Source organism: Balearica regulorum, chromosome 3 (genome assembly GCF_011004875.1).
Source record: "Balearica regulorum gibbericeps isolate bBalReg1 chromosome 3, bBalReg1.pri, whole genome shotgun sequence".
Taxonomy (NCBI): domain Eukaryota; kingdom Metazoa; phylum Chordata; class Aves; order Gruiformes; family Gruidae; genus Balearica; species Balearica regulorum.
Genome location: NC_046186.1, coordinates 91,640,121 through 91,664,086, shown reverse-complemented (window position 1 = coordinate 91,664,086; position 23,966 = coordinate 91,640,121). Strand labels below are relative to the sequence as shown.

Sequence of the window (23,966 nt, the reverse complement as noted above, 5' to 3'; positions counted from 1 at the left end):
GCTTGAAATCAGTATTGTTCTAGAGCACCCCCAAAACTATGTCATAGGGTGGCAAAGAAGAAAGATACTTCTTGGGACCATATGTATTTTGAAAGTTGTGGATGGGGGAGAACAGCTTGGATTCCCTGAGATTTCTGGCCCTTTTCTTGGAGGAATGACTTCTCTTTTTCAAAGAATTTCTTACTTCATGGTATCCCTATCTTCCTGCCCCCACAACACTCGTGTACTTTACCCATTAGTCATCTCCTGACTGTCACGTAGACTATGAGCTGCTCTTCTTGACCAAGATCTCTATTCCTGGCCCGTACTATGCTTACTCTGATAGAGCTTTGATCTTTATTAGAGAATCAGAATATGAATACCTCCAATTCACAGCCCAGTATCTCATAGGTAGGAAAAATACAACAGAAAGATGAGGCACATTTTCCTTGCCTCATTTCTACCAATTACTTATAGTTCTATCTTCCTTTATTATGCTGAATAATTTCTCTTCGCTCTTCAAATATTTGGAGGCCAGGATCCTGCTCCTAATCAATCATCCCTTAGGCAAACTAGATTTTGCTTTTGTAATGTTTTTCTGCATAGTAGCTCCAGCCTCATAATCATCTTTGTTGCTGTTCTTTGAGCTGCCTCTCGTTTGTCACGATTTTTCTGGTAATGCGGTTCCTGGAAGCAAACGCATTATTCCAGGCACAGGAGCCCTGCGTGTCCCATTATGTGTGTGATGATGCCCTCAGCTGGTTACTCCAGAGAGAAGATGCAGCTTTAAAAAAACTCTCCCGTATCTTCAGGACAGAGATTTGTAACTGCAGAAAGGATAACTCTGTGCTCTCTTAAGTGATGGCTTTGCGACAGAAACTAGGATTACACTGGCTTTTTCTGGCTGTTCATCCTCAGCTCTAGCTCTCTGTGTTTTAAGTGTGTCTCCCCATGTGGACGCTGCTGTGTTTAGAGAGCAGCAGGAAGAATCTCAGCTTTAGTGAGCTACACAAACCTGAGTGGGAATCCTAAGACAAGAGGCACAAGAACTGACAGACTTTCACCATCAGCAACTTTATTAATACTAATTTTATTACTACAGCTACATGTCTTGGTCACATTTTTCAGCAATTCTTTTTGTCTGAAAATTATATGTGACATAAAATTAGATTTACTTTCTTTATTACACCAGGTGTTCTGTAACTCCTAAGTTATAATTCATATAAAGTCATGTAAGGTGCTCAGAAAGTGACAAGAGTCTTTATTAAAGGTCAAACTAGACATTCATTGTGCTTATTTCTCCTCTAGGTCAACTCTTTACAAAGCTAAGCTGTCCTGCACACTCATTCCCTTCTCCCATCACAACCTCCACTGTCCCACTGTCCCAGTGATTATGGTGCTGGTTTATTTTCTGCCTTTTCTATTCCCCTCTGCCTCTTATTTACAGAAGCACTCACACCTAACACTGATTTCAAGGTGGAGATATACAGCTGATTTATTTATGAATTATTATGGTAATATATATGTTCCTGACCTATTTAATGCATGACATCTTATTTTGGTTTTGCTTTGCTCTGCATTGAGCTTCGTCTCTCAACACTGTGCTGTCCACAGAGGTGCCCAGAGCTTTTCCCTGAGATCAGCTCTAATTCAGATTTTTTTCATTTAAATATTGGTAAGTGAAATATTTTTTTCCAGCTTCACTTAACTTATACTGGCATACAGAGAGCTCCATCTGCCATCACTTTGTCCCACTTACCTAACTTTTGGTTCGTGCCTGCTCCCATCAAATGCAAATGTCAAAACATGTGTTGTGCTTAAAAGGAGCAGCCTTTACTAGGGCTTTTGAAGTTTTTCCCAATTATTCTGTATCTTACATAGATCTGGCCACCTCACTGAACACTTTGTCTTCTGGATGTGGTGCAAAAGTAAGCTGTGGTCTCACTAACAGCGCTGAAGATTTTGCCACTGAAACCAAAGGAGCTGGACTGGATTGTTCTTGGCTACTGTACATCTCAGCACCAATCATGGGGGATGCCTTGCAGCTCCCGTCAATGCAACACTGCTAAGAAATGAGTGTTTTCTTCTATGTTTTCTTTCACAATTTCACTTTAGTGCCTTGCTTCCTGCAGAACCAATGCTTCTAACAATCATTTGGTGTGTCTGTAGGTGGGTCCTCCCAGTAACTTTTTGTTCTGTTTGCTGATTTCAACAACTTTGGCAAGCAGAGATTTCAAAAATAGTTCTGAAAGGTGTTTCTACATGTTTCATGAAAACTGATTGCTTTGGGAAGTGCAGGGGGAATTTTATAAACATACCTAGCAAAAACAAAGTCTTAGAACAATTCAGTTAGAAAGTTTTTGTGTTTATACTTGCAGAATACAAATTCTTTGTATTTGCAAACAGTAGCTCTATTTTGCAAATACGTGTAGGAAATGAGACTTCATTAGTTCACTGCTTGTGGAACTGCTTATTAATCTTTGGCAAGGATTCATCCTACAAGCTGTTGTTGCCAAGTTTTCTTAATAGCCACTTGCAAAGGGCTTTTATCCTTGTACCTTTGGGAAGGGACAGTCAGTTACGTATGCTGGGATTTTGCTTAGATAAGTATTTTCAAGAATGCTGAAAAGCTGGAGGAGAGAAAAAAAATATATTTACAGACTTGTTGATAGAGTCTTGTTTGCCATATTCAGACCGATATCTTAAAATACAATACTAATTATTTTCCCAGCTGTATTTGTGGATCCTCATATAAGGCTCAAGGTCCATACTGCTATTTTCTTTAGATGAGATGTCTGCAGTGCTATTATTACATTATACTCAAACATCCCTGGTTTTCCAGCCTAGCTGTTTTTAATGAAAAAAGAAAATCATATCCTTATGTTAGAAGTTTAGCTGATTCAGTCTTCATTTTATTAAGCCTCTGGACCTGAAGAGTTTCTTCATATTACTGTTGTTGTTGTTGTTATACAATGTAGGCATAACAACTAATAATGGACAGTAGGCAAAACCATAGAGATAATAAATAATTATCCAGAAAGGAGGCCACAGATATATTTCCAAATAGCTAGCACAGTTCCCAAAAAGAGAGGAAATAACGCACAGGATCAGAGCAGAAAACTTTCCAAAATTTCCAGTGAACTGAACACATCATGAGACTGACTTCTCAAAAAAACAGATCTCCTCTTGCGTGTTTCTTCAGGCCTGCACTGGGGAACTCTCACGCTCCAGCAGCCCCTCGGCTGCCTCCCGTACTGATCGTGGGAGCTCTGCGGGTACCTCATGCTCAGCTGATGTCTCTGCAAAACCCATGCCTAGATTTGGGCTCTCCTTTTCCCTCTCGAGTCCTTCTTTGTAAGGACTAGTTTCGGGAAGTTGGCTATGCAGAGCTATGGCAGAGCCATGGGACAGAGACAACCTGCCCCTCTCCCGCAATGCACCTACCACTTGCGTGCTGAGCACGATGCCCACCAAAAGCAAGACCAGGAGCCTGCCAAGGTAAGGATGGAGAAAAGGAACTTGGCATCTGGCCTGTGATAATAGTTACTATTACAGGATCCTCAGCAGCAGTCATTGTTATTGAGAAGGATGGGGATCATTCTCTGCCATTTCTTTTTGCCTCAGCCAAATACAAAATTGCTTTTTTAGATTTTTTTTTTTGTTAAAGTAAATAAATTATGGAGTATAGACTCCCTACACATATTGATTTATCTGCAGCCCTTTGTTGAAGATAAGGCCTTTGTTTCTGTGACAAATGCTTCTGTCACTACAGTAATGACAAATCACCCAGGATATTCTTTTTCATAAGATATTTATATCTATGTTGTCCTACAGATCTTAAGACTAGTCCCTCCCTCAAGTGCCTTTGGTCAGTTGCATCCTTTTTTTCAAATGATTCTTGCTTTCTTTGCAAGATGATAATTTTACATGGCTTAGAGCAACGGTTGCAGGAGATGATACCCAACCCACTCCTAAGACTGTAAGACAACAAAGGTGGCGTAACTGACCAGGGTTTACAGTTGTGTCTGTACTGATTGTATGGAGTTTCCTTCTGTAGAGGAAATTCCTCATGTCTAGGCTGCTGGACACCTGGGTTAGCTAAGCCAAGCCCACAAGCCTCCACCACGCTCACCAGCAGCGTGTCTGAACCCAAGAGGGCTCTATCTCACATTAGGCTCCAGGATTAACGCTCCCAGTGCACAGCATAGCAGGACCCCTATCCTACCCCAGAGCACAGAAAGGACCTGTACACCTCGGCTTCCAGTGCGTGGCCCGGTGCTCATGCAGGAACCATCACATTTTTCGCATCCGAGCACAAGCTCCCAGCGCCTGCTGCCTGCCTCCCATCACCAATATCCCCGAGATTATCCCCGGGGTATCAGTGACCTAAATACACTGTTTTGGACTTGAAAGTTGCTTTTGTTTTTAATGCTGCTGAGTCTCTAAAACCAGCACGCATAACAAACTGCCTGTTTCCAAGCAGCTGTTGTGTAACTTTGCTCCCCACCCCCAGAGATGCTGCCTGCCATTCATTTAATGGGTTTCACTGAGAAGTGCCTGGGGGAACCTCTTAGCTCCCTAATTAGCAACAGAAGGGGCCAGCCCTTGCTGGAGGTAGCAGTGAAAAGTTTGTGAGGTCTCCTGAGAAAAGGGAGGAAGAGAAGGGGCCACTTCCAGCTGGGAAAACACTAACTTTTATTCAAGGTACAGTGCAGAGCAGAGGACTAAAGAGAAGGTGTTGGGGGAAAAGTACTTGCAGAAATGGTGATGGACTTTCTAGGCAAGAAAGGAGCATTTGTGAAGGGGGAGGAGTGGATGGGAGAGATTGTCCCTGGCCCTCCCAAGTTGATCATTGCTCCTGCAATCTCAGTTTTATATAAGATACCATGGAGCAGCACAGAGGCCTCGTGGGCTGGCTGCTGGTGCAGGAAAGAGCAATGTGTTGCTGCGATCTGCTCTCAGATGTTTGACCTGGCTCTTGTTAATAAGATTCAGGAATTAACAGATTGGAAGTGCTCAGGAGCTCAGTGTTTCCTCCAGGGATGTGGTCACTGAGGCTGAGCACAGAGCCTGCCATTCAGGGCTGGAGTAGATGTTGGTGCAAAACAAATCTGCCACCAACCACCTGGATGTCCTGAGACTTCACTGGGAAGGTGAAAACTTTGCTTGTCCATTGCAGGTAGGGTGATGTGCTTGGGGCTAGTCCTTAACTCCCAGGACACAGCTGCACATGGTAAGCTCTCCGATTTTTCCCATGCGAAAAATTTCTGGGCAGAACCTTTTTCATACAATACCAATTGAGAAGAGTTATGTAGGCATGGACAGTCCTCTCTTGGACCTGTTGCACCACGAGGACCATTCCCCTTCACAAGTCATGCAGGGAAATACAGCATTCTGTATCTTTCGCCTGTGGGAGCAAAGGAAAGCCTCATTAGACTTAGGGACCTTCCTTAAAAGTAAAGGAAGAAGGTGAAGTTCAGAGTGATACCATGGAGCAACTAGGGTTGCGGAAGCATGGAGGAGCACAAGGGAGATCTGAAGCTTCCAGGTATTGCCCTGTCCTGCAACATCACTGGCCCGCAGCTCACCGGTAGTAGGCACTAACCAGATAAAAAGGAGAGAGCTGGTCCCTGCTATAAGTCGGGAGGCCATATTCATAAAGATCCCCCGTTACTTAGCACCATTTTCTCTCTAGTAATATTCTTAAGATAGTGAACCTGATTTTGTGCAAAAAGGAAAATTATGCAGCAAAGCCTTCATGCCATAAGATGAAGGGCAGCGCATTACAGCTAGGGCCATAAATCCCAGTGAGGGCCTTGCAATGGCTCTAAAGGTCAGAATAATAATTTCCAAGTTGCCACAGCATCTCAAGCTATAAAAGAGCTGTGTTCAAAGCTTTTGCGCTCCACTCTTACCCCTGTTCATTAGCTCATTTCATAACCAGAAGTGACCAGCTTTCCTCCCTGTGTCTTAGGTTTCGGTATTAATGGTATTTATGAGGCTTGGATTATGATTATATGCAATTGGCAATGAGGAAAACAGAAAGGCCCAAATAGAAGAAAAGCCCAAATGGGGAAGGAAAAAAAAAAAAAAAAAAAGAAGAAAAAAAAAAAAGTGATATTACGTGTCCTGTGATCTCCTCTTTCCCACTAGAGGGCATCCAGTATTTGCAGAACTGCTGCTTGGTCTTTGGGTGCTTCCTCCAGCAGCAGATCACACTACACCAGCATTAGTGAATGGGCCTGGGAGAGCTGGCAGGTTCTGTTGTGTTTGGCTCCTCTTGCTTGTATCCAGCTGCTAAACCAGCTGAAAAAATGCATTACAGTAACATTTCCATGTGCGCATTTGCTATCGTTTCTGCAGGGGTGATCCTGCAGATCAGTGACAAAAGCAAGAGAAAAAGATAGGAAACAAGCTCTCTGTTAGTATGTAATTTGTGCAATGGAAACATATGAAATCCCTTTATAAAATTATGCCAGTTGCAAAGGGACTGCAGGATGGCAGCAATTGGAAGTTTAGACAGAGATGCAATAGTGAAATACAGTATATCAAGTTATATTTTTCACCGTGCCGGAATAGCAGCTGAACAAGCAAAATCACAACACTGGGACAGAAGCAGAAAAGTTTCTAATAGTGCTCTGAGGAGGCTTTTTAAAAGTGGGTTTGCTAAGACGTCTGTCATTAAGGATAAGGGATCCTGCCCCAGTGCAGGGAGATGCTCTGGGACACTTTTGTAGGTCCTTTCCTGTGGGATTCCCCTTTCCGTTTATGGGACATGCATCCAAATCTCGTGGGAGGCAGCTGTGTTGACTCCAGCAAGTAGTTTCTGCCTGGATTTGTGCATTTTGGCCACTAGAGGTTGTAAGAGAGAGGGGAAAAAACCTTGTTTTCCACGGACAAGCTACTGCAGCATCCCAGGGTGGTATTTCCTCTGGGACCCTTTGATCTCTGCCCACCAGCACTCAGACAAAACTCCTGCACATACCCTGAATTTAAGTAGATGGAATCCTGGCATCTCAGCTCTTCCGGATTTATCAGTGGGGCTTTGTTGCCTTTTTAGCACCAGGGTCTTAAAGACCTTGGTGTGCCCCCTTATATTTTAAGCAAAAGCTGTTCTGATTCTCCCAAATCTTTTAGACAGAGAACAGCAACTTGTGTCTTTTCCCTGCAGCTTTAACTAGCTTTGTTGGCTCTTTTTCCACATACATGCTATAGATAATTTCACTCTCAGATGTTTAAGCCAGACCTTCCTCCGCCAGCTTTTATGCTTTTTCGCAGTGCTAGATAAGAAACAGAATGTTCCCAAGGTCTCTTTTGTCTCCCGGAGACATCACAGCCTGGCACCTTACAAGGGTTCTCAGCTACCTTCCACATGGGTTGTAATTATTTCCTCTTGTTGCTAATAATTTTCTAGCCTTCTGACTACAGTCCCACTGCAATCAGGGATACCATCTTCCAAGAGGCCTCAAGAGAGCTGGTTTTGTTTGGGAAACAGAACCTTAAAGCAAAGTAATCCCAGAAATAGCTACGGTGGAGCAATAAATTGAGCTTTGACCAAATGAAGGATTTACAAGCTTTTCTTCCTGATGGCTCTTTTTGATGATGCAGTGGCTGCATCAGGAGTAGGCTACAGCAGTAGGAGACCTAATCACCACAAATCTCACTTGTGATGGTACTTCACTTTGACCATTGCATGAAGATAGGAATCATTTACTCTGACAATAAACTGTAGCTATTCCTGGAGCAAAGCACAGCAAGGACACTGTGTGACAATTTAGGAAGGAGAAGCCTTCATCCAGTAAGATTTTACTGACCATGAGGGAAATGAAATCTAGTTCCCTGAGCTAAAACAAAGCATTGATTTCTGTGGAAAATAAAACTTAACTTTTCCTTTTTGATTTGTTTTGTTTTGGCCGCTGCAAATCACAGGTGCACATGGAATAGAGCCACATCATACAGAGGTTGGAAGGGACAACTGGAGGTCAGCGCTTCCCACCTTCCCACCTGCTCAGAGCAGGTCCAGGTAGGTCAGGTTGCTCAGTGCCTTGTTTCCATCAAATTTTGAATGCCTCCAAGGATGGAGATCCCACACCCCCTCTGGGCCCCTGTCCCAGTGTCTGAATACCTCCATGGTGAACTAATTTCTCTTCATATCTAACCAGAATTTCCCTTGTTGCAATTTGCATCCATTGCCTTTTGTCCTTCAACTGTTGCTCCTCCAAGATGAGTCTGGGAGCATTTTTCCTATGCTCTCCACTAGATAGCTGTAGACAGCAATAAAATCCCATCCTTTGCCTTCTCTTCTCCAGGCTGAGCAAGCCAAGGTCTCTCTGTCTCTCCTTGTCTGCCACATGCTCCAGTCCCCTGGCAGCTCGGTGGCCCTACCCCAGCAAGGGTGGGCTCACTCCAGTCTTTCCTTTACCAGCAAGGCCAGAACTGGACATTGCACTCCAGATGTGGTCTCACAAGTGCTGAAGAGAGCGAAGGATCACTTCACAGCCTGCGGGCTAACATGCTTCCTATGTAGCCTGTATGCAGCTGGACTTTGCTGCAAGGTCACCGTGTTGACTCAGGCTCAGCTGAGGACCTCAGGACAGCCTCTCCAGAGTTGCTTTCTATGCATTTGGCATCCAGCCTGTGCTGGTGCACAGAGCTATTTCCTCCCCATGCAAGACTTCCCATTTGCCTGTTGAATTTAATTTGCAACTGCACGCTTAGGCAATAGGTGGCACTAATGGGTGATGTAGCTTGCATTGTCACCAGAAGAGTGTCACTGCTGAAGAGAAAGCCAGCAGAGGAGACACCTGGGTTACTTCGCTTGGAGCAGTGGCCGGGGAGGAGGAGCAGACATGTGGCAGGAGTGCCTTCCAAACGCCTGGTGAGATCTCCTTGGCACGGGGAGGAAGGACTCCGAACAGGGGTCCCTGGGGTTGGGGTGGGAGAAAGCCCCTGCAGGGTCACCAGGCCATCGGAGGGTGGGAGCATGTGGCTGAGTTTTCCTGAGCATGAGCAGAGAGGACGTTTTGTTAGACTGAGCCTTGTTTTGTGTCGCTCAGGGAGCTGCTTCTGCGATGTACGTGCTTTGTTAGCAGTGCCGAGCTTGTGCTATTGCCACGATAACTGGTTGCGTGCCTCTGACTCACTAAACTGCAGGATGTAAGTGCAGGAGGATATTAGTAATTGTTGCATAAGCTGCTCAGCCTCCAGGGAGGTGGAGGCTGACACTGGTTGCTCTTAAGAGCCCCATTCTTCCTCCTCTGGGAGCGGTTTAAGGAGATACCTCCTCAAAAATCACACGTAGGCCGTCTCAGAGAATGTTACCAAATTGCCTTGGGGACTGTTGGGGTCTCCAGTACAGCCACTGGGTTCTGTGTTACAGGCAGCAGAGGGAAACAATACTAGGTTAAAAAAAAACAGCCAGCAGACTTGGTTTTCCATGGAGTTTCAAGTCTTTTTTTTTTTTTTGGTCTTTTTTTTTTTGTCTCAAGGCATCATGATTATAACACCAAACGGCTCCCTGATCTAGCTGCCTTCCACAAGGCAAAGTAACAAGACTTTCTCTTGTCACTTCTAATTTTGCTAGATTTTAGACTGTGCTTTTCCTGCAAGAGAATCTACCAGGCTGAGAGAGAAACAAGGAGGATCTTTTCATTGTCCTCCAGGCAGATGAGAACTAAAAGCTTGGTATCCAGTCAGGAGTAGTTAGAAGCAGCAAAGGTATAGCAGCTCATTGAACTCTGAACAGGGAAAGGTCCCACAAGCCTCTCTTCTCCCCAGCCCCACAGCACAATGCATACTACGTGGCTGGCAGCAGAATAACCTTTGAGCTTGGAAGTGCCCTGCCAAGGCTGCACACCTATCACTACAGCAGTCAACATAAACTATTTTCTTGGCTGAAGTAACACAGCCGCTCGTGGGATGAACCACCACAAGGACACCTACCCAGTTGTTTAATGCATTTTATCTAAATTGTGCTGAAGGAGGGAATATTATGGCAACAAGCTAGCTAAAACACCACCCAGAAATACTGTCTCTCTGTGCAGAGGCAGTGGTCTGAGCCCCTCTCTTTCTGTCCCATCCAAAAAGTAGGAAAAATAATGGCAGATGTTGCTGGGTGGCTAAACAGCTTGTGATCCTATGGCTGGGCAGTAACTGGTGCTGGCAGGTGACATCTTTTGGGCCATCCCCAAGGGTTGGTACCATTCACACAACACTAGCAGACTATAAGGATCATCATCTTATTTTTTTTTCCCCTTTTGTAGGGAGAGCATCTTGTCCCGGATCAGGTAAGTGAAATAGCTGCTCTGTGCAGAGGTCTCCACTTTTTTTTAGCACCCTAGTTGGGGAACAGCATAGTACCTTCCCTTCTCTACCCTATATGACGACAACAACAAAATCTTCATTAACAGTCCCCTTTGCAGCCCCCTGCAATAGCCCCAGACACCTCTACTAACCCCCAAGGGAAGCTGGAGAGCTTAAAACACAGGTGAGAGGGACAGGAATGTACACTACATTTGAGACTGATTGCTCAAGAGTTTGAACAGTTTTGAAACACGTTGCCTGTCTGTTAAAACTAACTGTGGTGACTTAGCTCCCACACTTCAAGAAAGTCTGAAACTTTGCTGTCTAGGACAGAAACAGGGGGACCAGACAGACAGACAGAGACCCCTACCTGTGGAGAGCTATGGTAGAAGGCCAGTGTTGCCCTAAAAGATGATTGAATCTGTAGGGAAGCTATGTATGAAGCACTGCCAAGAGGGGCATGTCCAGCACATGCAGCTCTCTCCAGCAGCTGAAGACTCTTGTCTCTGCTCCTGCTCCTCAGCCCATTCTGTATGTGCAATTTTTATTTCTGGAGGAGTCCAGCTGCTACTGTTCCATTCACTCCAGTACCTGCCTTAAAATAGACTGGCCCATATCCTGTTGACCACTGCCCCCCAGAGTACTCCAGTTCACAAGGAGAGGGCCAAGGAAGCCTTGTGATGAGTAAGTCCTGAGCAGCAAGGACTTGAGGTCCCTAAGAAGCAGTGGTAGATGTAACCCTGCCGCAAATCTTGCCTGTGATCTTCAAAAATAACAGAAACCCCCAGCCCCTGTTGACTCCATGGGATTTGTAGGCATTTGTTACTGGTCAGGCCCAGCCGATGTGAATACAAGCCTCAGCATAGTCCCTTTACCCTTGACACTTCAATTGTTGAACACAATTTTATGCCTCCCCAGGTCTTTTGAATATTCTCAGAAGAATGCAGTCCTGGTCCCTGTGGCCACCCTGGGGGTTGGAGGGATGCTGGTTTACTGGCTGAGGTCTCGACACAAGATCAAGACTATTGAAATGGGTGATGGATGGTGGGGCTCAGGTGAAAGACCCCTAAAAGGGAAAGAAGATGAAAGTATCCGTCCCTTCAAGATTGAAACGTCTGACAAAGAAATCGAGGTACTGGTGGCTGGCACATAGGGAGGGGCAGAAAGCTGCAAGGTGGAGCCAGTCCATCACCAACCTTACTGCTTTGAGGTGATGCCTTGGGGGTGGCAGCAGCGCACTTATATACACCAGTGCAGCTACCTCACATTGTTCTGGCTCACCACCCTTTACAAACAGGATTTGAGCTCAGATTCATTGCAATGTTCCATAAGGACTTTCTGAGACCACAGACTCTCCATGCAACCTGGGGCTGCTCCTGCGGAAAGGCCACACTTTGAGCAGCAGACTTTGACAGTGGGTCTGTGGATGGGGGGGGGGGGGGGGGGGGGCAGAGAGGGCGTTGGGACAGCAGTGGCACTGGTGAGGCAGGATTGAGGGATTCCACATGGGGAAGGGCTGGAAGGGGGAGGAGGGATGGGGTCTTGACTGTGTCTCAGCATGTGTGACTCTGTCCCTACATGCCTGTCCCTAATTACCTGGCCAACTAGCAATCAGCAGCTCAGGCTGAACAACTTATTCTTCTCCCAGCTGGTGGTGCCAGCAAACTCCTAGTACCAAAAACCCTAAAGTGAATTAGCAGCAAGGCAAGCGTAGTACCTGGTACTCCAGGGGCCCTTAGAGGAATTGGTAACCAGTAGAAAAAGATATTCCTCGTATAAACAATTCACGGGATCATGCAGAGTATGCCACTGCTTCAGGAGGACTCATGGTGTCCCAGATAGCAGTACAAAAGCCAGCAGAGCCCGTCCTTGCCCACCCTGGCACAGGGCACGCACAGGCAGCTGGCCCGCCTCGCAAGAAGGGCTCCCCTCTGCAGGACCTGCAGTACCGCCTGGAGCGGGCCCGCTACACACCACCACTGGAAGGGGCCGCTTTCCACTATGGCTTCAACTCCAGCTACCTGCAGAAGGTGGTGGCCTACTGGAAGAACCAATTCAACTGGCGCAAGCAAGTGGAAGTCCTGAACAAATATCCCCACTTCCGAACCACCATTGAAGGTGAGGAGGTCTCTGTGGTTTGAGCAGGTCTCGCTGGAAAATGCACAGAGGAGGGGATTTAAGGGGTTACAATATTTAAGACAGCAGTACACGTAACAGCTTAGTGATATGAGTGAAATATCACTAGCAGAGACTGTATTATTAATAACCTTTTATAGATTAAGACCATTACACAGTGGCAATAAGATTAGGACTGCTTCAAGATGGGCTTCATCTGGCTCTGAACCTGTGTTAATTAATGATGAAGTTTCCTTCTGCTATTGTCTTGAAGTCACCTTTGAAAATTGCAAAATTTACCCAGACTCTGAGGCTAGAATTTCTCCCACCACCATCCTGTTTAGCCAGGTGAGGTTAGCCAGACTTTAGGCAAATGATCTGCACGTTAAACTTCTATCTTGCACTTACTTTTTCATGTTTCTCTTTTTATCGCCCACGTATTTTGTAATTTTCTGCCATGTCATTTAAGTGCAGCTCTACTTACATACTGTAAGACCAGTTTCTTAGGAGATGGATGCTCAATCTCCTGTGACCCCAATATCTGGGGGTGGGATCAATACTTCTATGTGTATGAAAAAGAAGAGATGTAGGTACAATGCCAGGCATCCCCTTTCAGTTAGGCATCTTCTTGCCATGGGTTGATTGTGTAACTTCTGCTACGAATGCTAACTACAGTTTTGCCACCCTCCTTCTTCAGAGTCCAGAGCAGAAATTGTGATGGAACCAGAGCTTTAATTTATCTGTCTTGGATGTGTGGCAGGGATTGATATCCATTTTATCCATGTGAAGCCCTCCTACATCCCTCACGGTCAAGCTGTTCAACCTCTGCTGATGGTCCATGGCTGGCCCGGCTCCTTCTATGAATTCTACAAGATCATCCCTCTGCTTACGGAGCCGGCCAGGCACGGCCTGAACGAGGGTGACGTGGTGTTTGAGGTCATCTGCCCATCCATCCCAGGCTACGGCTTCTCAGAGGCACCGCACAAGCAAGGTGAGCGATAAAAAGGCTCTGTTGGAATCACAAGGTTTTCGGAGTTAACACCTCAGCCATCCCCAGGCCCCCTGGACACTGCAGTTTGTGAATGCAGATGTTTGGCTCTGCACTAACACCCACGTGGCTGAGGCTCTGGGGCTGGCTGTGGAGATTTGGAAGGCAATGGCAGCTGGAAGCCAGGTTTGCTTTCCACTTTCTCCACTCTCCACTGAATTTCTATCATCTTGTGTTCACTTTATTGCCAGGCAGCGAGGCAGAGCAGCATAGCACACTGTGCCTTCACACAGCAGAATGCTCACATGCCTCTGTCAGGCCACGATCTTTGGCCAGGGGATGAACACTAGGACAAACAGTTCTCCTGTGTTTCTCTTTACCTACAGGATTTGACACCATAGCAACTGCTCGGATATTTCATAAGCTGATGAACAGATTGGGCTTCAAGGAATACTACCTACAGGGAGGAGACTGGGGATCTCGTATTACCACAAACATGGCCCAGATGCTGCCACAGTGAGTAGCAAAGGGAATCAGGGAAAAGCTGCCTCCAGTTCTTATGCTATCTTCTGGCTCCATGGTCCTGGTCCTGCCTTCTGTTTGCCATTCCTCTCATCCCCTTCTGTATGCTCTGCATTGATACTGGCACAGTTCTCATGCTTCCTAAATATCAGTGCTGTTTGGCTTTTCTTTCACTAGCTGTGGAAGTAAACTCTGCTGCATTTTTATTTGAGACCTCAAGGAGACAGATCATCATTCTCAATCAGGAAGGAGATAAATTTAAAATCAGCAAGGAGAAAAGGGAGGAAGGTGTTCAGCCTTTCAGCAGCTGAATAGTACCACAAAGTATAAGACTTTCTTATCTAAAATGCAGAGTTAAGACCAATTGGAAAAGAAACACAATACCTTCCTTAGAAGATGGCATCACAGCTCATTGTTTAGCATTTAATAAAAAGCAGGCATCACAGCCATGCTTAGGCCAGAGGACAGATGAAGTGGGAAAGCTCTTAAAGCAGTTAGGTCGCAGGCTGAGCAGCTCACAGTTCCCGATTGCAGTTGTGCTTCACAGCACCCAGAATGCTGTGGCCACGTGTGATCTACTCACGTTTTTCAGAAAATACCCGACACAGCCTGTTCCCTACAGCACAGAACAACACAAGATCAACAGCCAGAGCTACCAGCATGGATATGCCACATCCAGAAACTGACCACCTAAACCTAACGTCATACCAGTGGAACAGCTGGATGGAGATGGCACAAGCTGTGCCATTTCTAGCTCCCATAATTTTTTTTTCAATCATGATGAATCTGAAGGGCTTTATGTATTTAGCTGAGTGAAATGCTTCTATCACAGCTCCAGTCAGACATATTTTCTAGAAAATTTGGAGACAGAAAATTGCTTGATTTAACCTTATATTCATTAACTTAATTTTAGATCTGTGAAAGGGCTTCATCTGAATCTCATCTTTGTCAGCGAACAAGGTTTGAGAAGGATGATTTCTGTGATGCTTGGGGCTTATGTGCCATGGCTCGTAGGCCTCACTAAGGAAGATGTTCGACGTACATACCCTTTCATCCAGAAGAATATATATGATATTCTGCGAGAGTCTGGATACTTACACATCCAAGCCACCAAACCAGACACTGCAGGTAATGAACCTTCTCTATATTGCTATGGACATTGTATACTAACTGTTTATGGTATATAAAAAATTACATTTTAACAAAGGCCAACCGTATTTGAGAAGCAATGACTTCTGGTGACTGAATGCATGGCATGGGGACAAGAACTGTGTAAACGGAAGTTAAAAAGAGCAGCTAAAAAAAAGACAGAGACTACAAATAACACTTTTCAAGGTCTTTTAAATGGCATGCCACTTCTTTTGGGGAAAAAAACCCTTTGCAAAAAGTCTCTTAAAGTAAAGCGCAGGATCCTGAAATTGAAGCTTCTAGAAATAAATGTGGGTGAAAACAAGAAAAATATCATAAGCAAGTGCAATGTGAGTCTTGCAGAGAGGTAGACAACAGCCCTAACACCTGAAAAGCCAGAAGCCTGACATAGTGGACTCAGTAGATAAGGAGTCTGAAGAAAGATATGGCAATCTCAGAAAAGTTAAATTAATTATTTGCAGCAGTCCCCACTAGCGAGGATTACGGGGTGTTCCTTTATTGAAGTAATCCCTCATCAGGAAGGACAGTGGAGCTGTCTCAGACTGGTGTTAGATGTGAAGACCATAGAATGAATAGCACCCAATCCTGGCAATTCACTGAAAAAGAAGAAACTCAAACTGAAACATCAACTAATGCCTAGTCTGTTCCTTGAACTGATCACAATACCAAACAAATAAAAAGAGACAAACAAGATACCAGGTTGGGGATTTTTTTTGGTGGTTTTTTTTTGTGTGTGTGTGTTTTGGGGTTTTTGGGGTTTTTTTTGAAGAGCCAAACAGTGAAGGTAGCCCCAGAAAAATGAAGACAAGTATGTCTAGTCTCTGATCAGAAAACTAGCAGAACTATTTTAAATAGAATTGTTTTACAGGTGATAATATCACAGGGAAATCATCCTTCAAAAATCAGAGCTCTAGCAGAACCAAAGAGCTATGGATCCAGTAATGGAGCATATTTAATTTCAAAAAAAGTTTTGTTGAGGTTCCTCTCCCCAGTGTTCTTAAAGAAATTAAATTGCACTAAGAAAAGGATTAAGTTCGTAGAATAAGTAAGCAACTTCCAGGGGAGGGAGAGTATCACAAAAATCTGTGCTGGCACCTGTACATTTCAACATGATCCTAATTTCTCTACAGATAAAAGTTAATGGTTAAGTGAAAATTTGATAGCTATCCAGGGTTTGGTTTAATCTGGAGATAGCTGCAGAGAGTTGCAAAAACATTTAAGTGACTGGTTGACTAAACTGGCCAATAAAAACTGATGTCAACAAAGTCCAAAGCAGCGTTTGGTTTAATCTAGAGATAGCTGCAGAGAGTTGCAAAAAACATTTAAGTGACTAGTTGATTAAACTGGCCAATAAAAACTGATGTCAACAAAGTCCAAAGCAGGGTTTGGTTTAATCTAGAGATAGCTGCAGAGAGTTGCAAAAACATTTAAGTGACTAGTTGATTAAACTGGCCAATAAAAACTGATGTCAACAAAGTCCAAAGCAATTTAAGTAAAGGCAGAAAATCACAATGGGCTCTAGTTTGGCTGGTGCCATATGAGAGAATCCATGAGTCATCGTTAGTGCTTTGAAACGTCAGCCAGCTCAGAGTTTAAAAGAATCTTTCAAACTTAAAGAAAGCAGAAAGAGATTTAAGATAAAACACTAAATCCATTATATTCAAAATCTGTTGCACCCCTGTTCACCCTGTTTCATAAATATATTTTAGAATCAGAATAATACAGGAAGGGGGGAAAAGGAAGACTGAAGTGACCGAGCAGCTTCTGTACAAGCACTGTACATAGTCTTGGACTCTTCAACCTGGAAAAAGAAGAGCAGGGATTTTGTAGCACACTCAGATTGTGAAATGTAGAAAATGAATAGGAGAGAAAAAATGCATTCTCTACTCAGTCTCAAGAAATACTTACATTATCACTGTAGTGGTCATTAGGCAGGTTTAAAGCAAAGCTAAAGTATTTTCACTCACCACAGGTTGTGTTACCTAAGATGTGGTACAGGTTGAATGACTAATAAGCTGCAAACAAGTCTGGTATTTCTGAGCATCTCATCCATGGATGTTGAATACAGTGGTTCAGAGGCAGCCTTCAGCCCAGAAAATATTCATCTCCAGCCAGGTCATGTGTTAGCTGGCACATTTTAGCTTGCTCTACCATTGCTGGTCAAAGCATCTACATGACTTCAGTCTGTAGCAAATCACTCTAGGCCTGCTGGTGCAGGGAAACTGTTGTGTCAACACACAAACCTACTTTGCATTAGCATTGTCCACTATTAAATTGAGACCATGTTGTGCATCTTCTACAGAGTTACTCAGTGCTAAAATCACACTAAAATACACCTGAGAGTAGGCAATACTGACTATACTGTAAAACTACAGCCTAGGGTATGGTACAAGAATTTTCCCAAGGCAAGCCCCTATGGCTGCTGAAGTAATGCCTATCCCTGTTTTACAGGTAAGAACACAGGTACAATATGCCGTGTATCTGCCGTGTTTATAATGCCTGTTAGCATTCCTCAATGGCAGGAGCAGGTAACAGATACACAACACTCCACTGCTTAAATTAGATAAAAAGTGATGAACAGCACTCAGGGTCTGGGTTATCCATCCTAAGCAGGACAGTGCTCCCCAACAGTTTACCAGAAATTTTTCAGAGTGTAATCCCTTTACATCTGAATTTGCTCCTTGGACAGCACATTACCAAGAAGCCAACAGGACTTTCTTAGCTCCTAGCTTCTTTTATATAGGAATTACCTGAGTTTGTAGTGCTGTCAGTTACACTGGAATTCCACTGGGGTAAATTTGTCAATAAAGTACTGACAGGGCTAGTAAAATAGAGACTCTCTACTGAATTCTCATAGGAAACTGAAGAATTCATGAAAGTCCAGTTTAACTTCCACTGAAGTACTGGCAACTGCAAAAGAGCCAGGCAACTGCAATAGCTCTCCTGTTCTTCTCCTGAATTAGGTTGCGGACTGAATGACTCCCCTGTGGGGCTTGCTGCATATATTTTGGAGAAATTCTCTACCTGGACAGATAAAGCATTTCTGGACAAAGATGATGGAGGCTTGGAAAGGTAAGAAAAACAGATGCTCTTCCTTGAGAAGACCCATTAAAAGAATGAGTGATGAGAACTAATGAGGAGATAGACAAAAGACCAGCCAGTCAAAGCTGAATTTTAAGGATTAAAGATTACACATGACAAGTAGTAGTTTAAACTTAGAGCAGACTGCTTCAGCACCAGGCAGTTTTGCTCTGGGCACATCGGTTCTGATTGATTTGCTGCTTAAAAACAAGCAGAGAACAAGAGTAACAACTCTTCTTCAGGATGTGAGCCCAATATACCATATTGAGAAACAGCTTCCAATGAAATTTCTTCATCTTTCTCTCTCAACAGCAAATACTCTCTTGATGAGCTTTTGACCAACGTGATGATTTACTGGGTGACATCCTCCATCGTGTCCTCAATGCGATTCTACAAGGAGAACATCTCCAAGGACCCTGGTCTAACTGCTGATGCCAGGTAATGAAGTGGCAGGTGCAAGACAGATTTGCAAGTGAGATTGAACCACATTTGCCTGTATAAACATTTCAATCATTTACAACAGGAAATTTAACAAGTTCAAAAACCCCTAAAATTCTTATTTGATTTTGATAAATATAGTTAATGGCCACTTTTCTTTTGAACTTATAATTCACACAAGATAGCTTGTGGCCAAGATGAGTATATTCAGTCTTCTTTGTATTTAAACTACAGGTCTATATACTTACTCACCAAACAAATGTAACCTGTGGCTCAGTTCAGTAAAAACAAAGTCATGAACATTTTTAAGAGAGATGTTTAAACTGAATTAGGAAAGATATGACTTGGAGGATAAACTAACAACTACAACTGTTAAGCACAAACTTGGGAAAGCAATTTGGAGAGCAGCACTTGAAACCAAGTACCTTCTAACAGCCGTTGGCTTTATGACTCTAAGAGAGGCTGACCAGGAAGAGGCTGCTGAGCAGAATTCTCCAAGTGATTGATCATACAAACAAATAGCAGAGTCTTTTTTTGTAAACTGAACCAGTTTACCTTTCCTCTTCAGAGTAATTGTTACACTGGTACCATAAATTCTAAAGCAAACGTGAGCTAGCTCATTTCTGACTTTCATGAAGATATGTGACATTTTGCCACATATCACAAAACTACAAAACGAGGTAAGCTTAAAAATCTGAAACATTTCAAGATTGAACTGTGTGCAAACTTTATACATCTTTGAGTATAACATTCCTAAACTCAAGGAGATCCAAATACAAGCAAAGGTCTTCAGCAGACTATAGACCACAAAATGGGTTGTTGTGGTAAAACTTCTCCAGCTGACTGTGGCAGTTACCATGTCAGAAGGTTTTTATAGACTTTCCCCATAACTTCTTTCAAAAATACAGTTAACTAATGTCTTCTAGGGTTGGAGTGTACGTTCCCACAGGGATTGCAGCTTTTCCTCAGGAGATAGCACATACACCACGTGCCTGGGCAAAGCAGCTCTTCAAAAACATCATCACATACACCTACATGCCACGCGGAGGACATTTTGCTGCCTTTGAGGAACCAAAGCTTCTGGCACAAGACATCATGCACTTTGTCAGAAAGGTGGAACAGCTGTGAACCTGCAGTTTAGATACATACATAGAATGGAAGCAAGCTGTCCTGCCACCAGCAGAACCTTTACTTTGAGGGATTAAATACATGCAATGTAATCACATACAGAAGCCAGCATTTTATTTTGGTAATGATTATAGTACTAAACTTGTTAATCAAGCTCTAAAGCTCTTCATAAGAAAAAAAAAGCATCTTGTCTTCTTTTATTCCCGGCACCATACTATTGCTGCATTCATAGTTCAAGTATAACAGAATATGTAAACAGTTTAATGCAGTAACATTGCACTCATTTGGGGAGGAGAGTAGAAAGGAACTGGCCCCTTGTTCCTCAGAACTAAGGCTTCCATTTAAAAGCTTCTTTAAATACTTAAGCGCTAGCATTCTTAAATATGCATTACAAGCAGCTTTGGTGGAAGTGTAAAAGGTTTTGATCTCCTGAGTACAAACACTCCTACATTCAAGTTATATTTCATTCAAGAGACCTGCGATTACATATTCAAGTGGGCAGCTGCACATAAGGCAGCTTTCTTCATTCTAGCAGTTTTTCCCCTAGAGCTAGCTTTAGCAGTTACCACACATTGTAAACAGTTGTTAATGGATAATAAGGCAGAGACAGCACTACTAGTGTTCTCCAAACTAAAAAATATCAACTTAATTTCCTCCTAGTTCTAGAATATTTCTATTCCAAAAGGTCAAAATTAAAATATGCACCAAGCATAAAGGATTACTTCAACCTTTACCCTCCTTTCAAAGGATTTTTACCACCCCATCATGCAATTTTCCCTAGCAAGAAACTGCAAGCAACCTCACTACCAGTAGGCTCAAGTTTCTCTTCAAATGGGATAGAGCTATTCAGAACTATTAAGCTCATTACATTACAGATACATACCCAGCTGACTGAAGATAACTCCAGCAGGTATCTAGTTCTGATCCACTGTGCTCTAAGTGTTTCTCTCTGTGCCCCATTCCACACTACACACTAGACGTGTTATTAGAAGAAAGGGCTCAAGTTCTGCTTCCAGGTAATACATTCTGACTTAGAACAGGAGTTCGATAGGTAAATATAGCGCTGAACTTGATCACACTCCCCTCAGCTCTTCTTCACATTTCAGCAACATTTAGAGTCTAAGACTCTAAGACTTCTAAGAGGTAAAAGTAAACAACAAAAGTTAGTTTTTTGCTAAGTGAGAATGAACTAGCCTATTGGGGCAGGAGTCCTAACTTCCTCTGAAGAGGATCAGAGCAGAAATTGCTTACTTTCAATTTTAACTATATCAAACTGATTGTCAAGACTGTTGGTCTAAAGGTTAGTTAAAAAAAAAATAGGAAGATGTGCTTCCCTGCCTCCACAGGACCACTCAACTTCTCTTCATCACCAGTACAAGACCTCCCAATTGCTGAGAAGTCCCACTGTTGGGATTATTAAGTAACTGAAATTAAGTTATGAAGTCTAATTTTATCAGTTAGATGGGCAAACACTTGAGTATTCAAGCCTAATCAGGCTGCAGGGAAAGATTGCCTTTTACAGGAATAGGGTATGTAAGAATGGTTATGGCCTTTATAGTAAAGGCCGAGCGTATTAATAATCGCGTACATTATGTAGACTCTCTAACAATCAGGTAATGTAGCAATTACCAGAGAAATGGCCACATTAAAACTCAGGAGAGAGAAGACTGTATCTAGTATTCACCAGTTCAGCAAGTATGCAGCAGGAAAGTTTTACTCCCAACACACTAATTCATCTCCTGTGCCACAAGTCATGTCCCTAAAGAATCACTGTATGTGTGTGCAATTGTGCTTTAAAGGGTATTTGCTTTCAACAATTCAGGAGATGAAGACAAATGAACGCAGTCCAGCTACAGGAAGGCAATAGATGCCCCAGAGAAGAGATCCAGACAGACAAGAATATGCAGTTACATTTGATAAAATTATTATCACCTAAAGCAGCACCAAAGGTTATTCAATATTCCATTAAAGTTCTACAGAGCACAGGTCATTCATGAAAGCCTTTGAGCGTCACTGGTGCTTGAAACCAGACATAGTCCTCCCAAGTAGAAGTCATACGCTGAGGAGGCGAGGCACTTATGTTGATGTCGCCATTACAGGACAAGGTAACAGTTAGTTTCCTCCCTCGGGTTGGCACTTTATAGTTGAGCTTGGGCCGGAACCAATCAACACCACAATCGCGGTGTCCTTGGAGCATAACAACGGTGCCCATGACAGGGAGAGCCTTAAGTTCACTGAAGACATCTGCAACGAAGAGCGAGTGAAAGAGCTTGCGAACACAGGATCCAGTTTTCAGGCTCTCCTCAGCACTGCCCTCACAGATACCCTCCAGATCGAGCTCATAGAGCTCCTTGGGGCTCATGACATTGCCTCCAAGTAGGATAAGAACCCGAGGAACCAGTGTCAAACTAAACATTACTTCCAAGTGGTGGAGCACTCCCTCCAGCTCCATCAACACCTGCTGGCACTTCTTGCTTGCCAGATCCATGGAGGGTGGCTTCCTAATCACATCTCCATCCTGGAAAACAAAACAAACAAACAAAAAAGATTAGTACATTTTGTTACTAGAACATATTAGTCCTAATACACTCTTTAGAGAGCATGGCCCGGCCCATCCCATCCCTGAAAGTCAAGCAAGGCTCAGAGGGTTTTATGCTCCTTTTAAGAAATATAGGTACCCACATACAGAACCAAGAGATCCAAGAGGAACACAAAAGGCTGCTCTATAGCTGCTCAGTTTGAATCTGAATCACACCACTGATGAATCCCCACATGAAACCCCATCTTTTAAAGATCAACTATCACTCCAAAACCACTTAAGATTTAAAAACCCCTTTCCTTTGAGTTGTTTGAGCAACAAACAAAGCAGTAACATGCTTTGAACAGAAACTAGGACAACAAGAGATAAACAGTAACTTTAACTGCTTAACCTAAAGCTTTGCTTTCTTTTAAATTAAGTTGTAACAACATTTAAGGCTACAACTACCATGAGCTCTTTATTTTAGAAGCAGCTGACACATTAAAATACGAGCTACTGAGCTAGAACAGTTAGCTGACAGGCAAAACCTCAAATGCCACCGCCTCTGAGGCCCAGGGGCGTCTCCCCCAGGCCCAGGGGTCCCCCCCCAGCCCCCTCACCTGCGTCGGCCGCCGGCAGAAGTAGACGAGTTGCTCGTATGGCAGCGGGAGCTGGTGCCGCTGATGCAGAATGTGCTTGAGGAACTCGCAGGCGAAGCGGCAGCAGCTCTCCCGGCTCACAGTGCCCGGGAACACCACGGACACCGAGGGGCACGCCTCCGCCGGCCCGCTCCGCCGAGACCTTATTCTGCCACCACGATCCAGTGCCGGCGGCGCCTCAGCTATAAGAAGCGGGGATGTGGAAGAAGGTGCTCGAGCAGGGACCACCGCTACGCCATGAGCCGCCATTTTCTGGCCAGCGAAGGGCGGCTGGCTGGAATTTGAATGGCCGCCGCCGCGGGGCATCATGGGAGTGGGGGAGCAAGAGCTCCTGCGCGGCTTCCGGGGGTGTGGGCGTCGTGTTTGGTGCGGAGGAGCGGGGTTTCTGCCTGGCCGGAGGGTTCGTGGGTAGTGGGGGGGCCAGCGGGCAGCCCAGCCCCAAGGAGCGGAGCGGGCTGACCCGACCGACCCGCTTCTCCTGCCCTGGGCTTGGCAGCCGCGCGGGGAACAGCAGCAGGGGCTGGGGCCGTTGCCCGGGTGGCACGGTGGGGCCAACGACCGCCGCGCTGAGGAGGCACCGCGGCGGCTACGGCAGGCCCGGGTACCCCATCCCGGCCATGGGCGCCGCGAGCTGTGGCTGCCTCCTTGCAGGGCTGCCCAGGGGCCTCCGGAAACCAGGTCAAATAGGGTTGGGCTTTTTTTCGTCTGTGCTGGGTCTCGCCCAGAGCACATCCGTAGAGTGCGTGGCAGTGAGGGGACAAAGCTCCGCAGGCCGCCCCCGGGCCGCTTAACTCCCTCCGCCTCCGACTGGCAGCCCCACTGGCTCCGGTCTTCTCGTAAAGGAACTCCCTTCCACCCGCGGCGTGCTCTCCACCCGCAGTTGGCAGGCGGAGCGTGTAGTGGGAGCTGCCGTGTTTGGAAACAACGTGGCCGCAGCCCCATTGGGTGCAGCCTCCAGAACACGGCGAGGGGAGGGCGGTCGCTGCCGCTGGGTGGCGGGAGGAGCCGCTCCCCGGCGTCGGCGGCGGGCGAGGTAACTTTACAGCAACCTTAGCTGCCTGTTAGAAGCGCCAAAGAGTGCGAATGT

The 23,966-nt window shown here is 44.8% G+C and overlaps 2 protein-coding genes across 2 annotated transcripts; one reads left to right on the top strand and one right to left on the bottom strand.

Moving 5' to 3' along the window:
- The first annotated feature begins 8,705 nt into the window (after positions 1 to 8,705).
- Positions 8,706 to 19,806, top strand: LOC104637062 (epoxide hydrolase 1). The gene is made up of 10 exons (XM_010304411.2): positions 8,706 to 8,857; positions 10,242 to 10,265; positions 11,200 to 11,413; positions 12,219 to 12,399; positions 13,157 to 13,387; positions 13,771 to 13,900; positions 14,820 to 15,034; positions 18,019 to 18,127; positions 18,449 to 18,574; positions 19,501 to 19,806. Exons 1-10 carry the CDS (start codon positions 8,829 to 8,831, stop codon positions 19,700 to 19,702), a joined length of 1,461 nt encoding a protein of 486 aa, XP_010302713.1. The 5' UTR covers positions 8,706 to 8,828; the 3' UTR covers positions 19,703 to 19,806.
- On the bottom strand, positions 19,795 to 23,917 carry MAD2L1BP (MAD2L1 binding protein). Its single transcript, XM_075748950.1, has 2 exons — positions 22,841 to 23,917; positions 19,795 to 22,220 (listed from the first exon to the last, which is right to left on the bottom strand). The coding sequence occupies exons 1-2, from the start codon at positions 23,819 to 23,821 to the stop codon at positions 21,690 to 21,692; spliced, it is 1,512 nt and encodes a 503-aa protein (XP_075605065.1). The 5' UTR covers positions 23,822 to 23,917; the 3' UTR covers positions 19,795 to 21,689.
- Positions 23,918 to 23,966: the final 49 nt, after the last annotated feature.